This window comes from Heptranchias perlo, chromosome 16 (genome assembly GCF_035084215.1).
Source record: "Heptranchias perlo isolate sHepPer1 chromosome 16, sHepPer1.hap1, whole genome shotgun sequence".
NCBI lineage: Eukaryota > Metazoa > Chordata > Chondrichthyes > Hexanchiformes > Hexanchidae > Heptranchias > Heptranchias perlo.
Window position 1 is genome coordinate 65,712,063 of NC_090340.1, and position 26,799 is coordinate 65,738,861.

The 26,799-nt window shown below is 49.5% G+C and overlaps 1 protein-coding gene across 1 annotated transcript in view; it reads left to right on the forward strand.

The window, feature by feature from the left end:
* The first annotated feature begins 7,358 nt into the window (after positions 1-7,358).
* tango6 (transport and golgi organization 6 homolog (Drosophila)) overlaps positions 7,359-26,799 on the forward strand; it is a 151,733-nt gene continuing 132,292 nt past the window's right edge. Inside the window, exons 1-4 of the mRNA XM_067998237.1 lie at positions 7,359-7,432; positions 15,558-16,228; positions 17,612-17,728; positions 18,447-18,594. Of these exons, the coding sequence (XP_067854338.1) occupies positions 7,375-7,432; positions 15,558-16,228; positions 17,612-17,728; positions 18,447-18,594 (994 nt within the window). The 5' untranslated portion in view covers positions 7,359-7,374. The remainder of the gene's footprint in view (positions 7,433-15,557; positions 16,229-17,611; positions 17,729-18,446; positions 18,595-26,799) is intronic.

Genomic DNA, 26,799 nt, shown 5'->3' on the forward strand with positions numbered 1-26,799 from the left:
CTCCCAGTCGCCAGGATCTGTGCTTTTTCTTTTAGTTTTATGATGTCCTTTACCTCTTTTGTTGTCCATGGCTATTTTTTTTGCCAAGTAGAGCTCTTGCTCCCCAGGGGTATAAACTGGTTCTGTATCACTTTAATTCTTTTTTGAAAATTTCCCACTGATCTTCTGTCGTTTTACCCATTAACAGCTTTGCCCAGTTTATTGTGATGTGGAGATGCCGGTGATGGACTGGGGTTGACAATTGTAAACAATTTTACAACACCAAGTTATAGTCCAACAATTTTATTTTAAATCCACAAGCTTTCGGTGGCTTCCTCCTTCCTCAGGTGAATGTGGAAATGAAATCCTCGAACCCTTTGCATTTATAAAACACAGAACAATGCCTGGTGATTACAGATCTTGGAGAATGCTTACCCGAAGATCGGTGGCTGAATGACCTTGACTGCTGAAGTGTTCCCCGACTGGGAGGGAACCCTCCTGTCTGGCGATTGTTGCGCGGTGTCCATTCATCCGTTGTCGCAGTGTCTGCATGGTCTTGCCAATGTACCATGCTCCGGGGCATCCTTTCCTGCAACGTATGAGGTAGACAACGTTGGCCGAGTCACAGGAGTATGAACCATGTACCTCGTGTGATGGTGGTATCTGTGTCGATGATCTGGCATGTCTTGCAGAGGTTGCCGTGGCAGGGTTGTGTGGTGTCGTGGACGCTGTTCTCCTGAAAGCTGAGTAATTTGCTGCGAACGATGGTCTGTTTGAGGTTGGGTGGCTGTTTGAAGGCGAGTAGTGGAGGCTTGGGGATGGCCTTAGCGAGGTGTTCATAGTCATCGATGACATGTTGAAGGCTGCGGAGAACATGGCGCAGTTTCTCCGCTCCGGGGAAGTACTGGACGACGAAGGGTACTCTGTTGGTTGCGTCCTGTGTTTGTCTTCTGAGGAGGTCTCTGCGATTATTCGCTGTGGCCCGTCGGAACTGTCGATCGACGAGTCGAGCGTCATATCCCGTTCTTACGAGGGCGTCTTTCAGCGTCTGTAGGTGTCCATCGCATTCCTCCTCGTCTGAGCAGATCCTGTGTATTTGCAGGGCCTGTCCATAGGGGATGGCCTCTTTGACGTGGTTAGGGTGGAAGCTGGAAAAGTGGAGCATCGTGAGGTTGTCCGTGGGCTTGCGGTAGAGTGAGGTGCTGAGGTGCCCGTCTTTGATGGAGATTCGCGTGTCCAAGAAAGAAACCGATTCTGAGGAGTAGTCCATGGTGAGTTTGATGGTGGGATGGAACTTGTTGATGTTATTGTGTAGTCTCTTCAGTGATTCTTCGCCGTGGGTCCATAGGAAGAAAATGTTGTCGATGTATCTGGTGTATAGTGTTGGTTGGAGGTCCTGTGCAGTGAAGGCCGCCTTGGAGATCTTCGGGTCAGCGTTCTCCAAGGCGGCCTTCGAGACACAAGACAACGCAAAATCGTTGAGCAGAAATTGGTAGCCAAGTTCCGCACCCATGAGGACGGCCTCAACCGGGATCTTGGGTTCATGTCGCGCTACACGTAACCCCACCAGCGGAAAAAAAAGTTATCTGTTTTTAATACAACTGGTCATTCTCTCTCTTTCTCTTCCTTTCGGATGTTTCTCTCCCTCTCTGTCTTTGGTTCTGGCCGTTTGTATATTCAGTAGTCTGGTATCTAATGTTTCTCTGTCTGAACACTATTCAATTCATTTGATGGCCTTGATAATGGGCAGTTGGAAAGATTATCTGTAATCACCAGGCATTGTTCTGTGACTATATATGCGGTAATTTTCAAGGAACCCGACACTCACCTGACGAAGGAGAAAGCCTCCGAAAGCTTGTGATTTTCAAATAAAACTGTTGGACTATAACCTGGTGTTGTAAGATTCCTTACATTTGAACACCCCAGTCCATCACCGGCATCTCCACATCATGGCTACTATCGACACCACAAACTGCCGGCTCACAGTGGAGAGGATCTCCAAGAAGATAGCGCATATCGACACAGACATCAAGTTTTTACAGAGCTGCAAGAAAGCAGACAAGATCCCGAAAGGACTACAGATCACGAACCCACTCAAGTCGACATACAACTCAGATTACGCTGAGAGACTCTGCCGTCGTACCTCTCGCACACTCCGCAACCATCTCGTACACCAACTCTACAGCAGACGCCGCAACCTCGAAACCAAGATAGAGTCCATACCCTCAACCTGTACTCAGGACACAACAGACCAGCTACGAGACACCGCCAAACAGACGAGGCAATGGAACTACGCTGCCTACATGAAAACCAAGAGCAGGAAGCTTGAGAAACTCGGCATCACCACCAGCATCAACCAAGCCTTCCCCGGTATCACGGTTGCAACCACAGGGAAGTCCATCGTCAATTTGTCCGACCACACCCTTCAACCAGACGAAATCGAAGTTCTCAGCCGAGGGCTCAATTTCTGCCCCACCATCAGAATGGACCCCATTGGTCTCGCGGCGGACACAGAGGAATTCATCAGGAGAATGAGGCTCTGGGAATTCTTCCACAAATCCCAAGATTTCAGCAGCGAACCCAATGAGACAATCAACGATCCAGAACAGCAGACAGAGGGATCCGCGGTACAGCAACCGAAGAAAGAGTCAAACTGGACTCCTCCGGAGGGTCGCTGCCCTAAGCTTGACATGTATGCTCAAGCTGTCAGGAGATGCGTCAATGCCAGATTCACCTGAGCACAACGCAACGCCATCGACGCTCTCAAGACCAACCGCAACATTGTCATCAAACCAGCGGACAAAGGAGGAGCCATCGTCATACAGAACAGAACGGACTATTGCAAAGAAGCATACCGACAACTGGACAACCAGGAACACTACAGACGGTTACCCGCAGATCCGACCAAAGAAATTGATCAAGACCTTCGACCCAGACCTTCAAAGCATCCTACGCGCTCTCATCCCACGTACTCCCCGCGTGGGAGACTTCTACTGCCTCCCAAAGATACACAAAGCCAACACACCCGGACGTCCTATCGTATCAGGCAACGGAATCCTGTGTGAGAACCTCTCTGGATACGTCGAGGGCATCCTGAAACCCATCGTACAGGGAACCCCCAGCTTCTGTCGCGACACTACAGACTTCCTACAAAAACTCAGCACCCACGGACCAGTTGAACCAGGAACACTTCTCACCACGATGGACATCTCGGCACTCTACACCAGTATCCCCCACGATGATGGCATCGCTGCAACAGCCTCAGTACTCAACACCAACAACAATCTCCAGACGCCATCCTACAACTCATCCGCTTCATCCTGGATCACAATGTCTTCACCTTCGACAACCAGTTCTTTACCCAAACACACGGAACAGCCATGGGGACCAAATTCGCACCCCAATACGCCAACATTTTCATGCACAGCTTCGAGCGGGACTTCTTCACTGCACAAGACCTCCAACCAACGCTATACACCAGATACATCGACGACGTTTTCTTCCTATGGACCCACGGCGAAGAATCACTGAAGAGACTACACAATAACATCAACAAGTTCCATCCCACCATCAAACTCACTATGGACTACTCCTCAGAATCGGTTTCTTTCTTGGACACACGAATCTCCATCAAAGATGGGCACCTCAGCACCTCACTCTACCGCAAGCCCACGGACAACCTCACGATGCTCCACTTCTCCAGCTTCCACCCGAACCACGTCAAAGAGGCCATCCCCTATGGACAGGCCCTGCAAATACACAGGATCTGCTCAGACGAGGAGGAACGCGATGGACACCTACAGACGCTGAAAGACGCCCTCGCAAGAACGGGATATGATGCTCGACTCGTCGATCGACAGTTCCGACGGGCCACAGCGAAAAATCGCATAGACCTCCTCAGAAGACAAACACGGGACGCAACCAACAAAGTACCCTTCGTCGTCCAGTACTTCCCCGGAGCGGAGAAACTTCGCCATGTTCTCCGCAGCCTTCAACATGTCATCGATGACGACGAACACCTCGCTAAGGCCATCCCCACACCTCCACTACTCGCCTTCAAACAGCCACCCAACCTCAAACAGTCCATCGTTCGCAGCAAATTACTCAGCTTTCAGGAGAACAGCGTCCATGACACCACACAACCCTGCCACGGCAACCTCTGCAAGACATGCCAGATCATCGACACAGATACCACCATCACACGAGAGGACACCACCCACCAGGTACATGGTTCATACTCCTGTGACTCGGCCAACGTTGTCTACCTCATACGTTGCAGGAAAGGATGCCCCGGAGCATGGTACATTGGCGAGACCATGCAGACACTGCGACAACAGATGAATGGACACCGCGCAACAATCGCCAGACAGGAGGGTTCCCTCCCAGTCGGGGAACACTTCAGCAGTCAAGGTCATTCAGCCACCGATCTTCGGGTAAGTGTTCTCCAAGGCGGCCTTCGAGACACAAGACAACGCAAAATCATCGAGCAGAAATTGGTAGCCAAGTTCCGCACCCATGAGGACGGCCTCAACCGGGATCTTGGGTTCATGTCGCGCTACACGTAACCCCACCAGCGGAAAAAAAAAGTTATCTGTTTTTAATACAACTGGTCATTCTCTCTCTTTCTCTTCCTTTCGGATGTTTCTCTCTCTCTCTCCCTCTCTGTCTTTGGTTCTGGCCGTTTGTATATTCAGTAGTCTGGCATCTAATGTTTCTCTGTCTGAACACTATTCAATTCATTTGATGGCCTTGATAACGGGCAGTTGGAAAGATTATCTATAATCACCAGGCATTGTTCTGTGACTATATATGCGGTAATTTTCAAGGAACCCGACACTCACCTGACGAAGGAGAAAGCCTCCGAAAGCTTGTGATTTTCAAATAAAACTGTTGGACTATGACCTGGTGTTGTAAGATTCCTTACATTATTAAATCTAATACAGCCTTCCCCCTTGTTGGTTCTAAAACAAATTGTTGCAGCAAGCTGTCCTGAACACACTCAAGAAATTCACTACCTTTCTGACATGAGCTCGTTTGCTTATCCCAATCAATATGAAAGTTAAAATTCCCCATTAAAACCACTCTGCCTTTGCTACATGCTTGCCTAATCTCTGCATTTATACATTCTGCCACTTCACAGCTGCTACCAGGGGGCCTATACACAACTCCCACTGGATAGAGAGAAACTATTTCCGCTGGTTGGGGATTTTAGGAGTAGGGGGCACAGTCCAAAAAATTAGAGCCAGACCTTTCAGGAGTGAGATTAGAAAACATTTCTGCACACAAAGGGTTGTAGAAGTTTGGAACTCTCTTCCGTAAATGGCAATTGATACTAGCTCAATTGCTAAATTTAAATCTGAGATAGATAACTTTTTGGCAACCAAAGGTATTAAGGGATATGGGCCAAAGGCAGGTATATGGAGTTAGATCACAGATCAGCCATGATCTTATCAAATGGCGGAGCAGGCACGAGGGGCTGAATGGCCTACTCCTGTTCCTATGTTTCATAAAGTCTCCACTGCCTGTTTACCTCTCGTTTTATCCTCTCTTATCATTGAAGTAATTTCATGCTTAATCACTAAGGCTACTCTTCCCCCTCTACCAGTTTCCCTATCCTTCCTGTAGACCTTATAACCTGGTATATTCAGTTCCCAGTCCTGACCATCTTGCAGCCATGTCTCAGTATTGGCTACCATGTCATACCCTCTAAGTTGAATTTGCATCTGCAATTCATTCAATTTGTTGCTTATACACTGTGTGTTTGTATAAAGAACGCTTATTTGGACCACACACCCTAACCTGTCCTTCTGCTCTAATGTTTTTCTCACATTTCTTATTTCTCTCTCCTGATGTAATTACTTTATATCTTTTATTTTTCCCTTTTAACTGCAGTGCCTAAAGCATAATTTCTGACTATTACTCTCCTTTCTTCCTTTTCGTTTGTTTTAGAATTATTATTTATTCTACCTTTTCCACCTGAGTCTCCCCATTTACTAGTTTAAAGTCCTTGCGACCGCCCTATTTATCCTTTCTGCTCGGACCCCGGTCCCAGCCCGGTTCGGGAGGAGCCCTTCCCAACGGTGCAGCTCCTTCCTGTCCCAGTACTAGCGTCAGTGTTCCATGAAATGGAACCCCCCTTTCCCACAACACAACCTTCTGTATAAAGTTCTTTTTCCTAATCTCTCCCTGCAAGTATTACTGACCATAGATAGCTTACTTGTCTTTGAACCTCCTATTTTAATGGTTACATTCAACAAGTTGAAACACAAAGAATAGTGTAATTTTACTCTGAATCATCAAGGACAAGTCTCTTGAACCACTTATGCCTCCTGGTCATTTTACTGCAATACGAGCAAACAAACTGCTGCTAAAAAGCAGTTAATTAAAGGTTTCTTATTGAGTACAATTATGCTACAAGCTTGCTGATGGCAAAGAACTCAATGCCATGCTTGTTCAGTCTTTGTCAGGCTTATTGTGAAGAGTGCACCGCACCCTGAGATTTGTGTTCGTAGAGCATTATGACAGCTGCCTGTACCAGAGTATTGCATTCAGTTCTGGCTATCGCACCTCAGGAAGGATATATTGGCCGTGGAGGAGGTGCAGCGCAGATTCACCAAAATGATACCAGGGATTAAAGGGTTAAATTACGACAACAGGTTGCAGCGACTAGGTTTGTGTTCCCTTGAGTGTAGATTAAGGGGTGATCCAATTGAGGTGTTTAAGATGATTAAATGAGTTGATAGTTTCTCTCTTTCTACCCTATTTCTTCCGGTGGGGGAGTCCAGAAGAAGGGGGCATAACCTTTAAATTAGAGCTAGGCTGTTCAGGGGTGATGTCAGAAAGCACTTCTTCACACAAAGGGGAGTGGAAATCTGGAACTCTCTCCCAAAAAAGCTGTTTGAGGCTGGGGTCAATTGAAAATTTCAAAACTGAGATTGATAAAGTTTTGTTAGGCAAGGGTATTACAGGCTACGGAATGAAGGCGGGTAAAGAGTTAAGATACAGGTCAGGCATGATCTAATTGAATGGTGGAACAGGCTCGAGGGGCTGAATGGCCTCCTCCAGTTCCTGGAGTTACCTGGATAACAACATCACCAGGTTCAGGTCCTTTCACTTGAGTGCAGATTTACCGAAGGTTTGCCTTGCTGAGGACCTTAGCTTTCCTGAGATCCTTCACGAAAGGTCATGCTGAAAGAGGCTCCTGCCACATGTTTGTTGCTGACCTTGTCCTGCTGTGAATGCTCCATTACTAAGATGGCGGCGGCTCCACTGACTTTACCAAAAACGGCAAAACGGTCTCGCGCGGATTCCCGCCCAGCCGCTAGCGCAGGCGCAGTGATGCGGGGGCCGGCCTGAGCGCGGCATCCGGTGTGCGCAGGCGCAGTAGTGCCGGTCATGGCGGTGAGTTTGAGGACGGTGACGGAGGCACTGAGGGAGCTGACAGCGCCGGCGGGTAAGGGCCGGGGGAGAAAGGTCCAGGGCCGGGGCGGGGGGATTGGGTAAGGTGCGGGCCCGGGGCGGAGGGGATTGGGTGAGGTGCGGGCCCGGGGCGGAGGGGATTGGGTGAGGTGCGGGCCCGGGGCGGGGGGATTGGGTAAGGTGCGGGCCCGGGGGGGGAGGGGGGATTGGGTAAGGTGCGGGCCCGGGGGGGGGGGGGGGATTGGGTGAGGTGCGGGCCCGGGGCGGGGGGATTGGGTGAGGTGCGGGCCCGGGGGGGGAGGGGGGATTGGGTGAGGTGCGGGCCCGGGGGGGGAGGGGGGATTGGGTAAGGTGCGGGCCCGGGGGGGGGCGGCGGAGGGGGGATTGGGTAAGGTGCGGGCCCGGGGGGGGCGGCGGAGGGGGGATTGGGTAAGGTGCGGGCGGGCAGAGCAGTTGGGGTTGGGTAAGGTGGATGAGCAAAAATTTTCTCCAACTAAGTTTGGGAAGACTGAAGCTACTGTCTTCAGTCCCTCGTCACCGACTCCGTCCCCTCGTCACCGACTCCGTCCCCTCGTCACCGACTCCGTCCCCTCGTCACCGACTCCGTCCCCTCGTCACCGACTCCGTCCCCTCGTCACCGACTCCGTCCCCTCGTCACCGACTCCGTCCCTCTCCCTGGCCACTGTCTGAGGCTGAACCAGACCGATATCTATCTTTTGTAAACAATTTTACAACACCAAGTTATAGTCCAGCAATTTTATTTTAAATTCACAAGCTTTCGGAGACTTCCTCCTTCCTCAGGTAAATGTTTCAGGAGCTCCTTGAAGCCTACGCATTTATACATATAGAACAATACATGGTGTTTACAGACTGCCCCTGCAACTGCCCGTTGCCAAGGCAATCACCGTGTTCAGACAGAGAGGTGTCACCTGCAGAACCCCCGAATACACATTCAACAAAAAAACAAACAGGGAAAAAAAAACAGAGAAAAAAAACAGAGAGAGGCAGAAACATCCGGAAGGCAGAGAGAGCCAGCAAATGACCCATTATATTAAAAACAGATAACATTTGTTCGCTGGTGGGGTAACGTGTAGCGTGACATGAACCCAAGATCCCGGTTGAGGCCGTCCTCATGGGTGCGGAACTTGGCTGTCAATTTCTGCTCGACGATTTTGCGTTGTCGTGTGTCTCGAAGGCCGCCTTGGAGTATGCTTACCCGAAGGTCGGTGGATGAATGTCCATGACTGCTGAAGTGTTCCCCGACTGGGAGGGAACCCTCCTGTTTGGCGATTGTTGCGCGGTGTCCGTTCATCCGTTGTCGCAGCGTCTGCATGGTCTCGCCAATGTACCATGCTCTGGGGCATCCTTTCCTGCAACGTATGAGGTAGACAACGTTGGCCGAGTCACAGGAGTATGAACCATGCACCTGGTGGGTGGTGTCCTCTCGTGTGATGGTGGTATCTGTGTCGATGATCTGGCATGTCTTGCAGAGGTTACCGTGGCAGGGTTGTGTGGCGTCGTGGACGCTGTTCTCTTGAAAGCTGGGTAATTTGCTGCGAACGATGGTCTGTTTGAGGTTGGGTGGCTGTTTAAAGGCGAGTTGTGGGGATGGCCATAGCGAGGTGTTTGTCCTCATTGATGACATGTTGAAGGCTGCGGAGAACATGGCGTAGTTTCTCCGCTCCGGGGAAGTACTGGACGACGAAGGGTACTCTGTTGGTTGCGTCCCGTGTTAGTCTCCTGAGGAGGTCTATGCGATTTTTTGCTGTGGCCCGTCGGAACTGTCGATCGATGAGTCGAGCGTCATATCCCGTTCTTACTAGGGCGTCTTTCAGCGTCTGTAGGTGTCCATCGCGTTCCTCCTCGTCTGAGCAGACCCTGTGTATTCGCAGGGCCTGTCCATAGGGGATGGCCTCTTTGACGTGGTTAGGGTGGAAGCTGGAAAAGTGGAGCATCGTGAGGTTGTCCGCGGGCTTGCGGTAGAGTGAGGTGCTGAGGTGCCCGTCTTTGATGGAGATTCGTGTGTCCAAGAAAGAAACTGATTCTGAGGAGTAGTCCATGGTGAGCTTGATGGTGGGATGGAACTTGTTGATGTTATCGTGTAGTCTCTTTAGTGATTCCTTGCCGTGGGTCCATAGAAAGAAAATGTCGTCGATGTATCTGGTGTATAGTGTTGGTTGGAGGTCTTGTGCAGTGAAGAAGTCCTGCTCGAACTTGTGCATGAAAATGTTGGCGTATTGGGGTGCGAATTTGGTCCCCATGGCTGTTCCGTGTGTTTGGGTAAAGAACTGGTTATCGAAGGTGAAGACATTGTGATCCAGGATGAAGCGGATGAGTTGTAGGATGGCTTCCGGAGATTGTCTGTTGTTGGTGTTGAGTATTGATGCTGTCGCAGCGATGCCGTCATCGTGGGGGATACTGGTGTATAGTGCCGAGACGTCCATCGTGGTGAGAAGTGTTCCTGGTTCAACTGGTCCGTGGGTACTGAGTTTTTGTAGGAAGTCTGTAGTGTCGCGACAGAAGCTGGGGGTTCCCTGTACGATGGGTTTCAGGATGCCCTCGATGTATCCAGAGAGGTTCTCACACAGGGTTCCGTTGCCTGATACGATGGGACGTCCGGGTGTGTTGGCTTTGTGTATCTTTGGGAGGCAGTAGAAGTCTCCCACGTGGGGATTACGTGGGATGAGAGTGCGTAGGATGCTTTGAAGGTCTGGATCGAAGGTCTTGATCAGTTTGTTGAGCTGGTGGGTGTGTTCTTTGGTCGGATCTGCGGGTAACCGTCTGTAGTGTTCCTGGTTGCCCAGTTGTCGGTATGCTTCTTTGCAATAGTCTGTTCTGTTCTGTATGACTATGGCTCCTCCTTTGTCCGCTGGTTTGATGACGATGTTGCGGTTGGTCTTGAGAGCGTTGATGGCGTTGCGTTGTGCTCGGGTGACATTCTGGACTGTCTTCTGAGTGCGGCTGATGAATCTGGCATTGACGCATTTCCTGACAGCTTGAGCATACATGTCCAGCTGAGGGCAGCGACCCTCCAAGAGCAGGAAGCTTGAGAAACTCGGCATCACCACCAGCAACGACCAAGCTTCCCCTGGTACCACGGTTGCAACCACAGGGAAGTCTATTGTCAATTTATCCGACCACACCCTTCAACCAGACGAAATCGAAGTTCTCAGCCGAGGGCTCAATTTCTGCCCCACTACCAAAATGGACCCCACTAGTCTCGCGACGGACACAGAGGAATTCATCAGGAGAATGAGGCTCCGGGAATTCTACCACAAACCCCAAGATTTCAGCAGCGAACCCAATGAGACAATCGACGATCCGGAACAGCAGACAGAGGGATCCGCGGTACAGCAACCGAAGAGGAAAGAGTCAAACTGGACTCCTCCGGAGGGTCGCTGCCCTCAGCTGGACATGTATGCTCAAGCTGTCAGGAAATGCGTCAATGCCAGATTCATCAGCCGCACTCAGAAGACAGTCCAGAATGTCACCCGAGCACAACGCAACGCCATCAACGCTCTCAAGACCAACCGCAACATCGTCATCAAACCAGCGGACAAAGGAGGAGCCATAGTCATACAGAACAGAACAGACTATTGCAAAGAAGCATACCGACAACTGGACAACCAGGAACACTACAGACGGTTACCCGCAGATCCGACCAAAGAACACACCCACCAGCTCAACAAACTGATCAAGACCTTCGATCCAGACCTTCAAAGCATCCTGCGCACTCTCATCCCACGTAATCCCCGCGTGGGAGACTTCTACTGCCTCCCAAAGATACACAAAGCCAACACACCCGGACGTCCTATCGTATCAGGCAACGGAACCCTGTGTGAGAACCTCTCTGGATACATCGAGGGCATCCTGAAACCCATCGTACAGGGAACCCCCAGCTTCTGTCGCGACACTACAGACTTCCTACAAAAACTCAGCACCCACGGACCAGTTGAACCAGGAACACTTCTCACCACGATGGACATCTCGGCACTCTACACCAGTATCCCCCACGATGACGGCATCGCTGCGACAGCATCAATACTCAACACCAACAACAGACAATCTCCGGAAGCCATCCTACAACTCATCCGCTTCATCCTGGATCACAATGTCTTCACCTTCGATAACCAGTTCTTTACCCAAACACACGGAACAGCCATGGGGACCAAATTCGCACCCCAATACGCCAACATTTTCATTCACAAGTTCGAGCAGGACTTCTTCACTGCACAAGACCTCCAACCAACACTATACACCAGATACATCGACGACATTTTCTTTCTATGGACCCACGGCAAGGAATCACTAAAGAGACTACACAATAACATCAACAAGTTCCATCCCACCATCAAGCTCACCATGGACTACTCCTCAGAATCAGTTTCTTTCTTGGACACACGAATCTCCATCAAAGACGGGCACCTCAGCACCTCACTCTACCGCAAGCCCACGGACAACCTCACGATGCTCTACTTTTCCAGCTTCCACCCTAACCACGTCAAAGAGGCCATCCCCTATGGACAGGCCCTGCGAATACACAGGGTCTGCTCAGACGAGGAGGAACGCGATGGACACCTACAGACGCTGAAAGACGCCCTAGTAAGAACGGGATATGACGCTCGACTCATCGATCGACAGTTCCGACGGGCCACAGCAAAAAATCGCATAGACCTCCTCAGGAGACTAACACGGGACGCAACCAACAGAGTACCCTTCGTCGTCCAGTACTTCCCCGGAGCGGAGAAACTACGCCATGTTCTCCGCAGCCTTCAACATGTCATCAATGAGGACAAACACCTCGCTATGGCCATCCCCACACCTCCACTACTCGCCTTTAAACAGCCACCCAACCTCAAACAGACCATCATTCGCAGCAAATTACCTAGCTTTCAAGAGAACAGCGTCCACGACGCCACACAACCCTGCCACGGTAACCTCTGCAAGACATGCCAGATCATCGACACAGATACCACCATCACACGAGAGGACACCACCCACCAGGTGCATGGTTCATACTCCTGTGACTCGGCCAACGTTGTCTACCTCATACGTTGCAGGAAAGGATGCCCCAGAGCATGGTACATTGGCGTGACCATGCAGACGCTGCGACAACGGATGAACGGACACCGCGCAACAATCACCAAACAGGAGGGTTCCCTCCCAGTCGGGGAACACTTCAGCAGTCATGGACATTCATCCACCGACCTTCAGGTAAGCGTACTCCAAGGCGGCCTTCGAGACACACGACAACGCAAAATCGTCGAGCAGAAATTGATAGCCAAGTTCCGCACCCATGAGGACGGCCTCAACCGGGATCTTGGGTTCATGTCACGCTACACGTTACCCCACCAGCGAACAAATGTTATCTGTTTTTAATATAATGGGTCATTTGCTGGCTCTCTCTGCCTTCCGGATGTTTCTGCCTCTCTCTGTTTTTTTTCTCTTTTTTTTTTTCCCTGTTTGTTTTTTTGTTGAATGTGTATTCGGGGGTTCTGCAGGTGACACCTCTCTGTCTGAACACGGTGATTGCCTTGGCAACGGGCAGTTGCAGGGGCAGTCTGTAAACACCATGTATTGTTCTATATGTATAAATGCGTAGGCTTCAAGGAGCTCCTGAAACATTTACCTGAGGAAGGAGGAAGTCTCCGAAAGCTTGTGAATTTAAAATAAAATTGCTGGACTATAACTTGGTGTTGTAAAATTGTTTACAATTGTCAACCCCAGTCCATCACCGGCATCTCCACATCATGATATCTATCTTGGTGACTCTGAGATGAGCTTCGGACCCGATATCCGCTCCATCACCAAGACCGCCTCCTTCCACCTCTGTAACATCGCCCGTCTCCGCCCTGCCTCAGCTCATCTGCTGCTGGAACCCTCATCCGTGCCTTTGTTACCTCCAGACTGGACTATTCCAATGCTCTCCTGGCCGGCCTCCCATCTTCCACCCTCCATAAACTTGAGCTCATCCAAAACCCTGCTGCCCGTATCCTAACTCGCACCAAGTCCCGTTCTCCCATCACCCCCTGTGCTCACTGACCTACATTGGCTCCCGGTCCGGGAACGCCTCGATTTAAAATTCTCATCCTTGTTTTCAAATCCTTCCATGGCCTCACCCCTCCCTACCTCTGTAACCTCCTCCAAGATCTCTGCACTCCTCCAATTCTGGCCTCTTGCACATCCCCGATTTTAATCGCTCCACCATTGGCGGCCGTGCCTTCAGCTGCCTCGGCCCTAAGCTCTGGAATTCCCTCCCTAAACCTCTCTGCCTCTCTCTCCTCCTTTAAGATGCTCCTTAAAACCTACCTCTTTGACCAAGCTTTTGGTCACCTGTCCTAATATCACCTTATGTGGCTCAGTGTCAAATTTTGTTTGATATTCACTCCTGTGAAGCGCCTTGGGACGTTTTACTATGTTAAAGTCGTTGTATAAATGCAAGTTGTTGTTGTACCTGGGGGGAGGGACGGTTATATATACCAGGTTGGGGGGCGGTTACATGGATCAGGGTGCGGTTATATAGTCTGAGGGGAGGGTGTGCGGGTATATGGACTGGGGGGGGTGCGGGTATATGGACTGGGGGGGGGGGGTGCGGGTATATGGACTGGGGGGGGGGGGGGCGCGGGTATATGGACTGGGGGGGGGTGCGGGTATATGGACTGGGGGGGGTGCGGGTATATGGACTGGGGGGGGGGTGCGGGTATATGGACTGGGGGGGGGTGCGGGTATATGGACTGGGGGGGGTGCGGGTATATGGACGGGGGGGGGTTGCGGGTATATGGACGGGGGGGTTGCGGGTATATGGACGGGGGGGTGCGGGTATATGGACTGGGGGGGGTGCGGGTATATGGACTGGGGGGGGTGCGGGTATATGGACTGGGGGGGGTGCGGGTATATGGACTGGGGGGGGTGCGGGTATATGGACTGGGGGGGGTGCGGGTATATGGACGGGGTGGGGTGCGGATATATGGACTGGGGGGGGTGCGGATATATGGACTGGGGGGGGGTGCGGATATATGGACTGGGGGGGTGCGGATATATGGACTGGGGGGGGTGCGGTTATGTAGATCGGGGGAATGGGTGATTATGTGGACTGGGGGGGTGCGGTTATATGGATTGGTGGTGCGGGTGTTATGTAGACTTGGGGCTGAGGCGGTCATGTGGATTTAAACCGAGGGCCCAAATGCCTGCTAAGGACCCTGTGGCACTATTGGAAGAAGAGGAGGGGAGTTCGGCCGATGTTTTGACCAACAGCAATAGGGTCAGTAACCAGAAGACTCAGATTTAAGGTGATTGGCAAAAGAGCCAGAGGTGACATGAGGAAACATTTTTTTACGACCTGGAATGCGCTGCCTGAAAGGGCGGTGGAAGCAGATTCAATAGTAACTTTCAAAAGGGAATTAGATAAATACTTGAATGGAAAAATTTGCAAGGCTACGAGGAAAGAGCAGGCGAATGGGAGTAACTGGATTGCTCTTTCAAAGAGCTGGCACAGACATGTTGGGCAGGATGGCCGCCTCCTGTGCTGCACCTACTATGAATAGCGATTACATTTCAAAAAAGTACTTAATTGATGCAGATAGCCCGGGTTGGAGATTGGGCAGTATTGCAGCCCTGATTCTCTGATCCAGTCTGCCTGGTAGTACATGGTTGCAGAATCACCCTTTTTTATTACTAGACACACATTAAACGCATAAATGAATTTAAGGGGAAGCCAGTGACACATGATGGGGAAAAGAATAGAAGGATATGCTGATAGGGTGAGATGAAGTAGGGAGGGAGGAGGCTCGTGTGGAGAATAAACACCGGCATGGACCTGTTGAGGCAAATGGCTGATTTCTTTGCTGTACATTCCATGTAATGTTTCTCCCTCGGCCAACATCACCAAAACAGAATATCTGGCCATTTATCTCACTGCTGTTTGTGGGAATTTGCTGTTCGCAAATAGGCTGCCGTCTTTGCCTGCAGTGAGTACACTTTACAATACTTCACTGACTGAAGGGCTTTAATAATGCTGTACGAATGCAAGCTTGCTCTTTCTTTGCATTGGACACGTGGCCATCTGTGGGGCAGAGCGATCCAGTTTCGAGCAAACACCAGCCCAGTAATTCAACTAGTCTAATCCTGCTGCTGATGCATTTTGTTTTTATTTTTTTCAGAAGTGTGCCTATTCTCGGCACAAACCAGCCGAGAGGATGTGCTGCTGCAGACGCTGTCTAGCAATCTCTCTCTCCTGCAGGAGAAGCTCAGGCAGGATCCTGGCTGGGTGGGTTTGAAGCAGCTGAGGGAGTGCGTGCTGTCGCGGTTGGCATGGCCGGTGAGGTGGGACGACGTCGTGTGGAGTTTTGTTTCCGAGGCCCTGGTGCTCCTCTTGTGTTTGAAGCAGGCAATGGTTGAGCTGTTAGCACAGTTCGTGCCCCCAACACCAAACCCAAAGACCCCTGAGTGTGCACCTGCACTACCTCCTGACACCCTCAGTATCTCGCAACAGAAAACGGTCCAGTGTGTGCTGCAGTTTATCGTCACTCTCGGGATCTGCCCATCCCTCCTGCCAGGGGTCGGAATTCCTCTCAGCCGTAGATCGGATTTTGCAGCGATGATTGAAAAGGTGGTTTGTCGCTTGGTGTCCCCCAGCAGAATGTTCCGGCTGCTCACCACCACCCTGGTGCTTCTCGACGTTGCTCAGCATCCTTCCTTAGAGAGCCTGGTGCTCACCACGTACCTTGGTGATCTGATTGCAGGCCTTTGCCAACTGGGGTATTCTCCAAACAAATGTCAGAGGAGATCGGTGTCAGAGAAGGGCTCACGAGGAGACATAGAGACGCAGAAGGTACAGTAACCAATACCAACTGAAAGGTAATCGGCACCTGCCTGGAGTTCTAGGTACAGAGCGTTTGTAGGACCTGAGCTTCATTTCTATAAACAAAACAATAGAACACAAACAGACCCCAGAGCCCCTGAGAGGCCTATCGGGGGTCCGAGGGGAAGATTATTATCCGGCTGCGAATCCTGTCAGTCAGCATTCATGGAGCGAGCAGGGGACTGAACAGCTCGACTGGCCCGAGACGTGATTTTATTTTTCATTCGTTCATGGGATGTGGGCGTCGCTGGCAAGGCCGGCATTTATTGCCCATCCCTAATTGCCCTTGAGAAGGTGGTGGTGAGCTGCCTTCTTGAACCGCTGCAGTCTGTGTGGTGAAGGTTCTCCCACAGTGCTGTTAGGAAGGGAGTTCCAGGATTTTGACCCAGTGACGATGAAGGAACGGCGATATATTTCCAAGTTGGGATGGTGTGTCACTTGGAGGGGAACGTGCAGGTGGTGTTGTTCCCATGTGCCAGCTACCCTTGTCCTTCTAGGTGGTAGAGGTTCTGAGCTTCTGCAGGAGAGAGAGATTGCTAGACAGCGTCTGCAGAAACACATCCTCTTGGCTGGTTTGTGCAGATCTGTACTCTCTCCCCAGATACTCAATCATTTCCTGTGTTTCCGGGATCTGCAGCTTTTAGTTTTCTATTCGAGGCTCTGTGGGTGAGGCCCTGGGGGTTGTACTGAGCTGTATAGAGCCATTCAATCCCCAATCTGTGCTCAGTGGGTGAGCTCAGCTGGGCTGGCAATTAGCTGCAGTGCCCAGGGCTGGGGTTCCAGCTGCTGATCACTGCTGTCTAGCGAGGGCAGGAGCAGGATCCGCTGTGACGCCTCTCGGGTGGAGCCGCATGTTGACACTCATTGTCCAGGCTCACACCTGGAGAATGGCCCTTGGGCGAGGTATCAGAAGCTGGTAACGCCCATATACCTGAATCCCAGGCACAGCTCGAGCCTTCACAAAGAGCAGTTGGGTGGGTTCTGACTTGCTGCTGCCTTATCCTGGAGCCCATCAGTCTGCATGAACTAACCAGCCAGTAAACCTCGCCACAGCCTCCTCCTTACAATGATTCATACATTCAAACTGCGGCCGGCTGGGTAGTGGACAGATCATCTCACTCTCCTAGCTTCCCTGCTCAAGGGAAGAGCAGACTGTATCCACACAATCCTGTTCCTCCCTCAATTTAAAGAGACAATTTAGGGATTGTTTTACTGACTCCAGAAAATTGAGCCCATTTACCAGGTGATTACTTTGAGGTTAGTTGCCTTTTCTCAAATGAGCTTCTCTGTGTCGAGTCTATCTGATCGAGGGGGACAGTCCGTCGTTTTGTGTAACGTGTGTGTCTCTGACAGGGTCTCACCAGTGAAGAGCAGCTGAGCTGTCGGGAGGCTCTGCGGAACCTGCTGGATCGAGTGTATCAGCCGATTGTCGTCAAGGAGTTGCTAATCCTGCAGGGAGGAGCGAAGCAGGTAATGTGTCTGCCCCTGTGTACCTGGCCCTAATGTGTAACTCCTTCCACAAGACAATGACTTCAGGCTCCCCGAAGTGTAACTGCAGGGAATTGCAGCCCATCTGGGACTGACAGCACAGAGGTAGGGACGGGTCGAGAGAGGTAGAGCTGGGTATCGATAGTGTACATGTGGAAACTGATGGTATGTCTGCAGATAATGTTGCCAAGGTGCGGCACATAGACGAGGAAGGAGGGGTGGGGGTCCAAGGATTGATCCTTGAGAGACGCTGGAGGTAATGGTATGGGGCGGGAGGAGTAGCCATTTGTCGAGATGCTCTGGCTGCAGTTTGACAGTCTCACCGTGCTGGACAAGAGGGAAGAGGTGTTGGAAAGGAGAGTGTCCAAGGCTGTAGAGACATCGAGCTGGGATAATTCATCACGGTCACACACAATGCCTTTTGTGACTTGGATTAGGATAGTTTCGGTTTGTAGCAGGAACGGAAACCTGATAGGAGAGATTCAGACAGGAGTAGTGACATGAGTCTGGGCGGCAGAGGGTCGCTGGGGTGGGGGCTGTCGGGAGGAGGGCCACGGGGGCCATTGGGGGGGAGGCGATGGGGGGTTTGGCGGGGGAGGCGGAGGGCCGTTAGCACCTCCCTGTGGAACCAGCTTGGTGGGTGCGATCTGACTGCTTGTCGTGTGTTTTTGGTACATTGATGAGCTTTCTTTGTTTGCAGGTGACCTCTGCCAGGGGCGGGAAAGCACAGACTCTCCCACAGGCCCCGCCATGGCTACGCCATCTGTGCGGTCAGCTGCTGTCGGAGAGACTGATGAAGCCTCATGGTGTCCAGGCGGTGGTCAGAGGAATAGTGGAAGGAGCTGGAGGTAAGCAATCAGGCTGAGGCTGTCCCTGCAGGCTCGATGCTGGGCGTGTGGTGAGGGAGGGTTTAACCTGCAGTGTTTGGGGCATCAGTCTCCAAGCTCAGGTTGTGGATTCGATATTCAACATCCTGTGGTTCTGTGGAACATAAAACATTAGGATGTAGGGCTGTCACTAAGTGTTTACAAAATTTTTATAAATCATAGATCTCTCTCTCTCATTCCCCCCCTCCCCCCACGCACACCCCTTTCAGTTTTAATCATGGCCTCCTTCTGTGCTGTAATGATTCTGAGATTCTAAGGCTGAGGGGTGACCTGACACAGGTCTTTAAGATAATGAAAGGGATTGATAGGGTAGATGTAGCGAAAATGTTTCCACTTGCGAGGGAGTCCAAAACTAGAGGTCGTAAATTTAAATAGTCGCTAATAAATCCAATAGCGAATTCAGGAGAAACTTCTTTACCCAAAGAGTGGTAAAAACGTTGAACTTGCAACCACAATGAGTAGTTGAAGCAAATAGCATTGATGCGTTAATGTTGAAGTTAGATAAGCACATGTCGGAGAAAGGAATAGAACAGTATCATAGAATGGTTACAGCATGGAAAGAGTCCGTGCCGGCTCTCTGCAAGAGCAATCCAGCTAGTCCCACTCCCCCGCCCTTTCCCCGTAGCCCTGCAAATTTTTTCCCTTCAAGTACTTATCTAATTCCCTTTTGAAAGCCATAATTGAATCTGCCTCCACCACCCCCATCAGGCAGTGCATTCCCGATCATAACCACTCACTGTGTAAAAAAAATTTTTCCTCATGTCGTCTTTGGTTCTTTTGCCAATCACATTAAATCTATGTCCTTTGGTTCTTGACCCTTCTGCCAATTTTTAAAAATTCGTTCATGGGATGTGCGTGCCGCTGGCGAGGCCGGCATTTATTGCCCATCCCTAATTGCCCTCGAGAAGGTGGTGGTGAGCCGCCTTCTTGATGCACTGCAGTCCGTGTGGTGAAGGTTCTCCCACAGTGCTGTTAGGCAGGAGTTCCAGGATTTTGACCCAGCGACGATGAAGGAACGGTGATATAGTTCCAAGTCAGGATGGTGTATGACTTGGAGGAGTACATGCAGGTGGTGTTGTTCCCATGTACCTGCTGCCCTTGTCCTTCTATGTGGTAGAGGTCGTGAGTTTGGGAGGTGCTGTCGAAGAAGCCTTAGCGAGTTGCTGCAGTGCATCCTGTGGATGGTACACACTGCAGCCACAGTGCGCCGGTGGTGAAGGGAGTGAATGTTTAGGGTGGTGGATGGGGTGCCAATCAAGCGGGCTGCTTTGTCCTGGATGGTGATGGGAACAGTTTCTATCTACTTTGTCTAGTCCCTTCATGATTTTGAATACCTCTATCAAATCTCCTCTCAACCTTCTCTGCTCTAGGGAGAACAACCCCAGCTTCTCCAGTCTATCCACTTAACTGAGGTCCTTCATCCCTGGAATCATTCTAGTAAATCTTTTCTGCACCCTCTCTAAGGCCTTCATATCCTTCCTAAAGTGCGGTGGCCAGAACTGGACACTGCTCCAGTTGTGGCCGAACTGGTGTTTTATGAAGATTCATCATAACCTCCATACTTTTGTACTCTATGCCTCTATTTATAAAGCCCAGGATCCCATATGCTTTTTTAACCGCTTTCTCAACCTGTCCTGCCACCTTCAAAGATTTGTGCACATGTACCCCCAGATTTCTCTGTTCCTGCACCCCTTTTGCAATTGTACGCTCTAGTTTATATTGCCTCTCCTCGTTCTTCCTACCTAAATGTATCACTGCACTTTTCTGAGTTAAATTTCATCTGCCACGTGTCCGCCCATTCCACCAGCCTGTTTATGTCCCCTTGAAATCTATCACTATCCTCCTCATTGTTCACTATACTTCCAAGTTTTGTGTCATCTGCAAATTTGGAAATTTTGCCATGTACACCCAAGTCCAAGTCATTAATGTATATCAAGAAAAGCAGTGGTCCTTATACCGACCCCTGTGGAAAGTAGATAAATTGCCAGGCCCAGGTAAAATGTATCCCAGGCTGCTAAGAGAAGCAAGGGAGGAAATAGCAGAGGCTCTGATCATCATTTTCCAATCCTCTGGCTACAGGCGTGGTGCCGGAGGATTGGAGGACTGATAACATTGTACCATTGTTTCCAAAGGGAGAAAGAGATAGACCAAGTAATTATAGGTCAGTCAGTCTAACCTCGGTGGTGAGCAAATTATTGGAATTGGTTCTGAGGAACAGCAGAAATCGTCATTTAGAAAGGCATGGGTTAATCAAGGACAGTCAGTGTGGATTTGTTAAGGGAAGGTCGTGTCTGACTAACTTAATTGAATTTTTTGAGGGGGTAACAAGGAGGGTCGATAAGGGTAATGCATTTGATATAGCCTACATGGAATTTAGCAAGGCTTTTGACAAGGTCCCACGTGGCAGACTGGTCAAAAAAGTAAAAGACTGAGGGATTCAAGGGAAAGTGGCTAGTTGGATCCAAAATTGGCTCAGTGGCAGCAAGCAAAGGGTAATGGTTGACGGGTGTTTTTGCGACTGGAAGGCTGTTTCCAGTGGGGTCCTACAAGGCTCAGTACTAGGTCCCTTGCATTTTGTGGTATATATTAATGATTTGGACTTGAATGTGGGGGGCTTGATCAAGATGTTTGCAGATGATACAAAATTTGGCCGTGTGGTTGATAGTGAGGAGGAAAGCTGTAGACTGCAGGAAGATATCAATGGACTGGTCAGGTGGGCAGAAAAGTGGCAAATGGAATTCAATCCTGAGAAGTGTGAGGTAATGCATTTGGGGAGGACAAACAAGGCAAGGGAGTACACAATAAATGGGAGGATGCAGAGAGGAGTAGAGGGACAAAGGGACCTTGGAGTGCATGTCCACAGATCCCTGAAGGTAGCAGGACAGGTAGATAAGGTGGTTAAAAAGGCATGCAGCATACTTTCTTTATTAGCCAAGGCATAGAATATAAGAGCAGGGATGTTATGCTGGAACTGTATAAAACACTGGTTAGGCCACAGCTTGAGTACTGTGTACAGTTCTGGTCACCACATTACAGGAAAGATGTGATTGCACTAGAGAGGGTACAGAGGAGATTCATGAGGATGTTGCCAGGGCTGGAGAATTTTAGCTATGAGGAAAAATTGGATAGGCTGAGGTTGTTTTCTTTGGAACAGAGGAAGCTGAGAGGAGATTTAATTGGAGGTGTATAACATAATGACGGGACTTGATAGAGTGGATAGGAAGGACCTATTTCCCTTAGCATTGGGGCCGTTGACCAGGGGGCATAAATTTAAAGTAATTGGTAGAAGGATTAGACGGGAGCTGAGGAGAAATTTTTTCATCCAGAGGGTGATGGGGGTCTGGAACTCTCTGCCTGAAAGGGTGGGAGAGGCAGAAACGCTCAACTCACTTAAATAGTACTTGTGTGAATCATCCACCGCTACAGGGGAGGTGCCTGAAGATTGGAGGGTAGCAAATGTTGTGCCTTTGTTTAAGAAGGGTGGCAGGGAAAAGCCTGGGAACTACAGACCGGTGAGCCTGACATCTATAGTGGGTAAGTTGTTAGAGGGTATTCTGAGGGACAGGATCTACAGGCATTTGGAGAGGCAGGGACTAATTAGGAATAGACAGCATGGTTTTGTGAGAGGAAAATCATGTCTCACGAATTTGATTGAGTTTTTTGAAGGGGTAACCAAGAAGATAGATGAGGGCTGTGCAGTAGACGTGGTCTACATGGACTTCAGCAAAGCCTTTGACAAGGTACCGCATGGTAGGTTGTTACATAAGGTTAAATCTCATGGGATCCAAGGTGAGGTAGCCAATTGGATACAAAATTGGCTTGACGACAGAAGACAGAGGGTGGTTGTAGAGGGTTGTTTTTCAAACTGGATGCCTGTGTCCAGCGGTGTGCCTCAGGGATCGGTGCTGGGTCCGCTGTTATTTGTTATTTATATTAATGATTTGGATGAGAATTTAGGAGGCATGGTTAGTAAGTTTGCAGATGACACCAAGATTGGTGGCATTGTGGACAGTGAAGAAGGTTATCTAGGATTGCAACGGGATCTTGATAAATTGGGCCAGTGGGCCGATGAATGGCAGATGGAGTTTAATTTAGATAAATGTGAGGTGATGCATTTTGGTAGATCAAATCGGGCCAGGACCTACTCCGTTAATGGTAGGGCGTTGGGGAGAGTTATAGAACAAAGAGATCTAGGAGTACAGGTTCATAGCTCCTTGAAAGTGGAGTCACAGGTGGATAGGGTGGTGAAGAAGGCATCCGGCATGCTTGGTTTCATTGGTCATAGATTTAAGGTGAGAGGGGAGAGATACAAAAGGGTCCAGAGGGGCAATTTTTTCACTCAAAGGGTGGTGAGTGTCTGGAACGAGCTGCCAGAGGCAGTAGTAGAGGCGGGTACAATTTTGTCTTTTAAAAAGCATTTGGACAGTTACATGGGTAAGATGGGTATAGAGGGGTATGGGCCAAGTGCAGGCAATTGGGACTAGCTTAGTGGTATAAACTGGGCGACATGGACATGTTGGGCCGAAGGGCCTGTTTCCATGTTGTAACTTCTATGATTCTATGATTGAATCCAGGAGTTGGGATGTCTTGTTGAAGTTGTACAGGGCATTGGTGAGGCCACACTTGGAATACTGTGTACAGTTCTGGTCACCCTATTATAGAAAGGATATTATTAAACTAGAAAGAGTGCAGAAAAGATTTACTAGGATGCTACCGGGACTTGATGGTTTGACTTATAGGGAGAGGTTAGACAGACTGGGACTTTTTTCCCTGGAGAGTAGGAGGTTTAGGGGTGATCTTATAGAAGTCTATAAAATAATGAGGGGCATAGATATGGTAAATAGTCAAAATCTTTTCCCAAAGGTAGGGGAGTCTATAACGAGGGGGCATAGATTTAAGGTGAGAGGGGAGAGATACAAAAGGGTCCAGAGGGGCAATTTTTTCACTCAAAGGGTGGTGAGTGTCTGGAACGAGCTGCCAGAGGCAGTAGTAGAGGCGGGTACAATTTTGTCTTTTAAAAAGCATTTGGACAGTTACATGGGTAAAATGGGTATAGAGGGATATGGGCCAAGTGCAGGAAATTGGGACTAGCTTAGTGGTATAAACTGGGCGACATGGACATGTTGGGCCGAAGGGCCTGTTTCCATGTTGTAACTTCTATGATTCTATGAAGTGCTGTAACCTACAAGACTACGGACCAAGTGCTGGAAAGTGGGATTAAGCTGGATGGCTCTTTTCCTGCCAGCATGGACGTGATGGGCTGAATGGCCTCCTTCTGTTCCGTAACTTTCTATGATTCTAACACCACTGTGTACCTCCCTCCAGTCCGAAAAACAACCATTCACCACTGCTCTCTGTTTCCTGTAACTTAGCCAATTTTGTATCCATACTGCCCCTTTTATTCCATGGGCTTCAACTTTGATGACAAACCTATTATGTGGCACTTTATTAAACACCTTCTCGAGGGCAATTAGGGATGGGCAATAAATGCTGGCCATGCCAGCGACACCCACATCCCTTGAACGAATTTAAAAAAACCTTTTGGAAGTCCATATACACCACATCAACCGCATTGCTCACATCAATCCTCTCTGTTATCGCATCAAAAAAACTCAATCAAGTTAGTTAAACATGATTTGCCTTTAACAAATCCATGCTGGCTTTCCCTAATCAATCTATGCTTGTCCAAGTGACTTAATTCTGTCCCGGATTATCAGATCTAAAAGCTTCCCCACCACTGTTGCTGGGTTTATCCTTACACCTTTTTTTGAACAAGGGTGTAACATTTGCAATTCTCCAGTCCTCTGGCACCAACCCCGTATCTACGGATGTTTGGAAGATTATGGCCAGTACCTCCGCAATTTCCACCTTACTTCCCTCAGCAACCTAGGATGCATCCCATCCGGACTGGGTGACTTATCTACTTTTTACCTACCTTGCCCTTTACACTGTTTATTTCCCCAGTCTGGGGAATTAAGTCCCCTACTGTTACTGCTCTATTGTTTTTACATTTCTCTGAAATTTGCCGACAGATTTGCTCCTCTATCTCCTTCTCAATATTCAGGGGTCTATAGTAAACACCCAGCAATGTAACAGCTCCTTTTCTGCCCCTTAACTCAATCAAATAGATTCTCTTTGAACTGTCTAGTGTATCGTCCCTCTGTAGAACTGTAATATTATCCTTGATCAATACTGCCATTCTCCCTCCTTTCTTTTTCCTTCCCTATTGTAGCTGAATGTTTAGTTCCCATTTTAGCCCATATTTAAGCCAGGTCTCTGTTACAGCCACTATATCATAACCCCATGTGGCAACTTGTGCCTGCAGCTCATCAACCTTATTTGTGACACTCCTGTCATTAACACACATGCATTCCAACACCACGTTAGTCTGCTTTTCTACACTATCCTTTATTTTGTTGCTGTTTGTCCCTCCTAGTTTTTTATGCATCTTGTCTCTCCTCTCTGCTGCTATGTTGTGGTTCCCCTCTAGAATGGAGCAGGCCTTTCCTCGTCCAGTTGCTGTTTTGAGCTACACTGCGTCCAGCAGTGAAGGGACTGTAATGTTATCTCACCTGCATCCTGAAGGTGGTCTGATGACGAGCAGGGCCGAACCTTCTCACTCAGCCTCTGGCTTTTCCAGCTACCTGATGTGTTTCCATGGTTCTCTGCTGGTTCAGCTATTGGGCTGTATCAAGCATTTTTTTAAGATGCTGCATGTTGGTTTTTATATATCATTCTTCAGGATGTGGGTGGTGTTGTTGGCAAGGCTGGCATTTATTGCCCGTCCTTAGTTTCCCCTTGAGTAGGTGGTGGTGAGCCGCCTTCTTGAACCGCTGCAGTCCGTGTGGTGAAGGTGCGGTTCGGGAGGGAGTTCCAGGATTTTGACCCACCGACGATGAAGGAACGGCCGATATATTTCCAAGTCAGGATGATGTGTGACTGGGAGGGGAACTTGCAGGTGAGGGTGTTCCCATGCACCTGCTGCCCTTGTCCTTCTAGGTGGTAGAGATCGGGGGTTTTGGAGATGATATCCAAGAATCCATGGCGAGTTGCTGCAGTGCATCCTGTAGATAGTGCAGCCATGATGCATCAGTGGTGGAGGTAGGGGGTGAGGAGGGAGGGAGTGAGGGCGGAGGAGGGAGAGTGAGGGGAGGAGGGAGGAAGGAGGCGCTGCGCTCATCACTCCTGCATCTGATCTTACCCTCCTGACGGTCACGCGCATGCACTTTGCTGAAGGGGTGATTGACTAGCAGTTAGGAGCAGGAGCCCAGACTTAACCCAGGTGTGCTGAGGGCAATGGACGTCTCCACTACTGCCCGAGGGTGTGTATGTCTGTTAAGTTCAATTGGTGGAGACATGGCTCTGTAAACTGGCTCTGGATCTGATGGTTAATGTACATCACAGGAATGTTCACCTTCAGGTAAATGCCAAAAGGCTTTCTTCTGAAGCTTCTGAGAAGCTTATTTGGGGCCTTATATCTTGTGCCAAGCTCAAGATTTTGCTAAAATTGTGTAGGAATTAACGGATAAACCAGTTTAATCGAAAGATTAAGAATGGAAGATCTTTTATCTGTGTGCTGTTTGATGTTCTGCTATGCACTGACTCTGTAATTACTTTGTAAATTGTTCAAACACCTGGTTTAACTTTCTCACTTTTCATTGCTGCTGGTGCCTTTACCATTCGTACTACAATTAAATTCTTGCTCCACTCTTCCTCTCCCCTCCCCCATTCCTCTCTCCATGGACAGAGGGTCCGGTCTCTGAACACTGTTATACACGATGACTTAGGATGCGCCTAAATGCCTGGGGCCCTCGACTATATTTAACGTAACACGTGGTTTTTATAACTAATCACTGTGACTGTAACAGGACCTCATACCTCAACTGTCCAATTTTAATCAGTGTCCTGACATTAAACAGGGCCTCTGAGGGATACAGCAGGACAAACATAGAAAATAGGAGCAGGAGTAGGCCATTCGGCCCTTCGAGCCTGCTGCGCCATTCATTATGGTCATGGCTGATCCTCTATCTCAATATCATATTCCTGCTCTCTCCCCATACCCCTTGATGCCCGAAACCCACAGCAGCAAATGCAGCAGTTTAGACAGTTTGACATAAAGCCCTACACCAGCCCAAGCAGTGCTCTGAAATCCACCTTTCAACATAT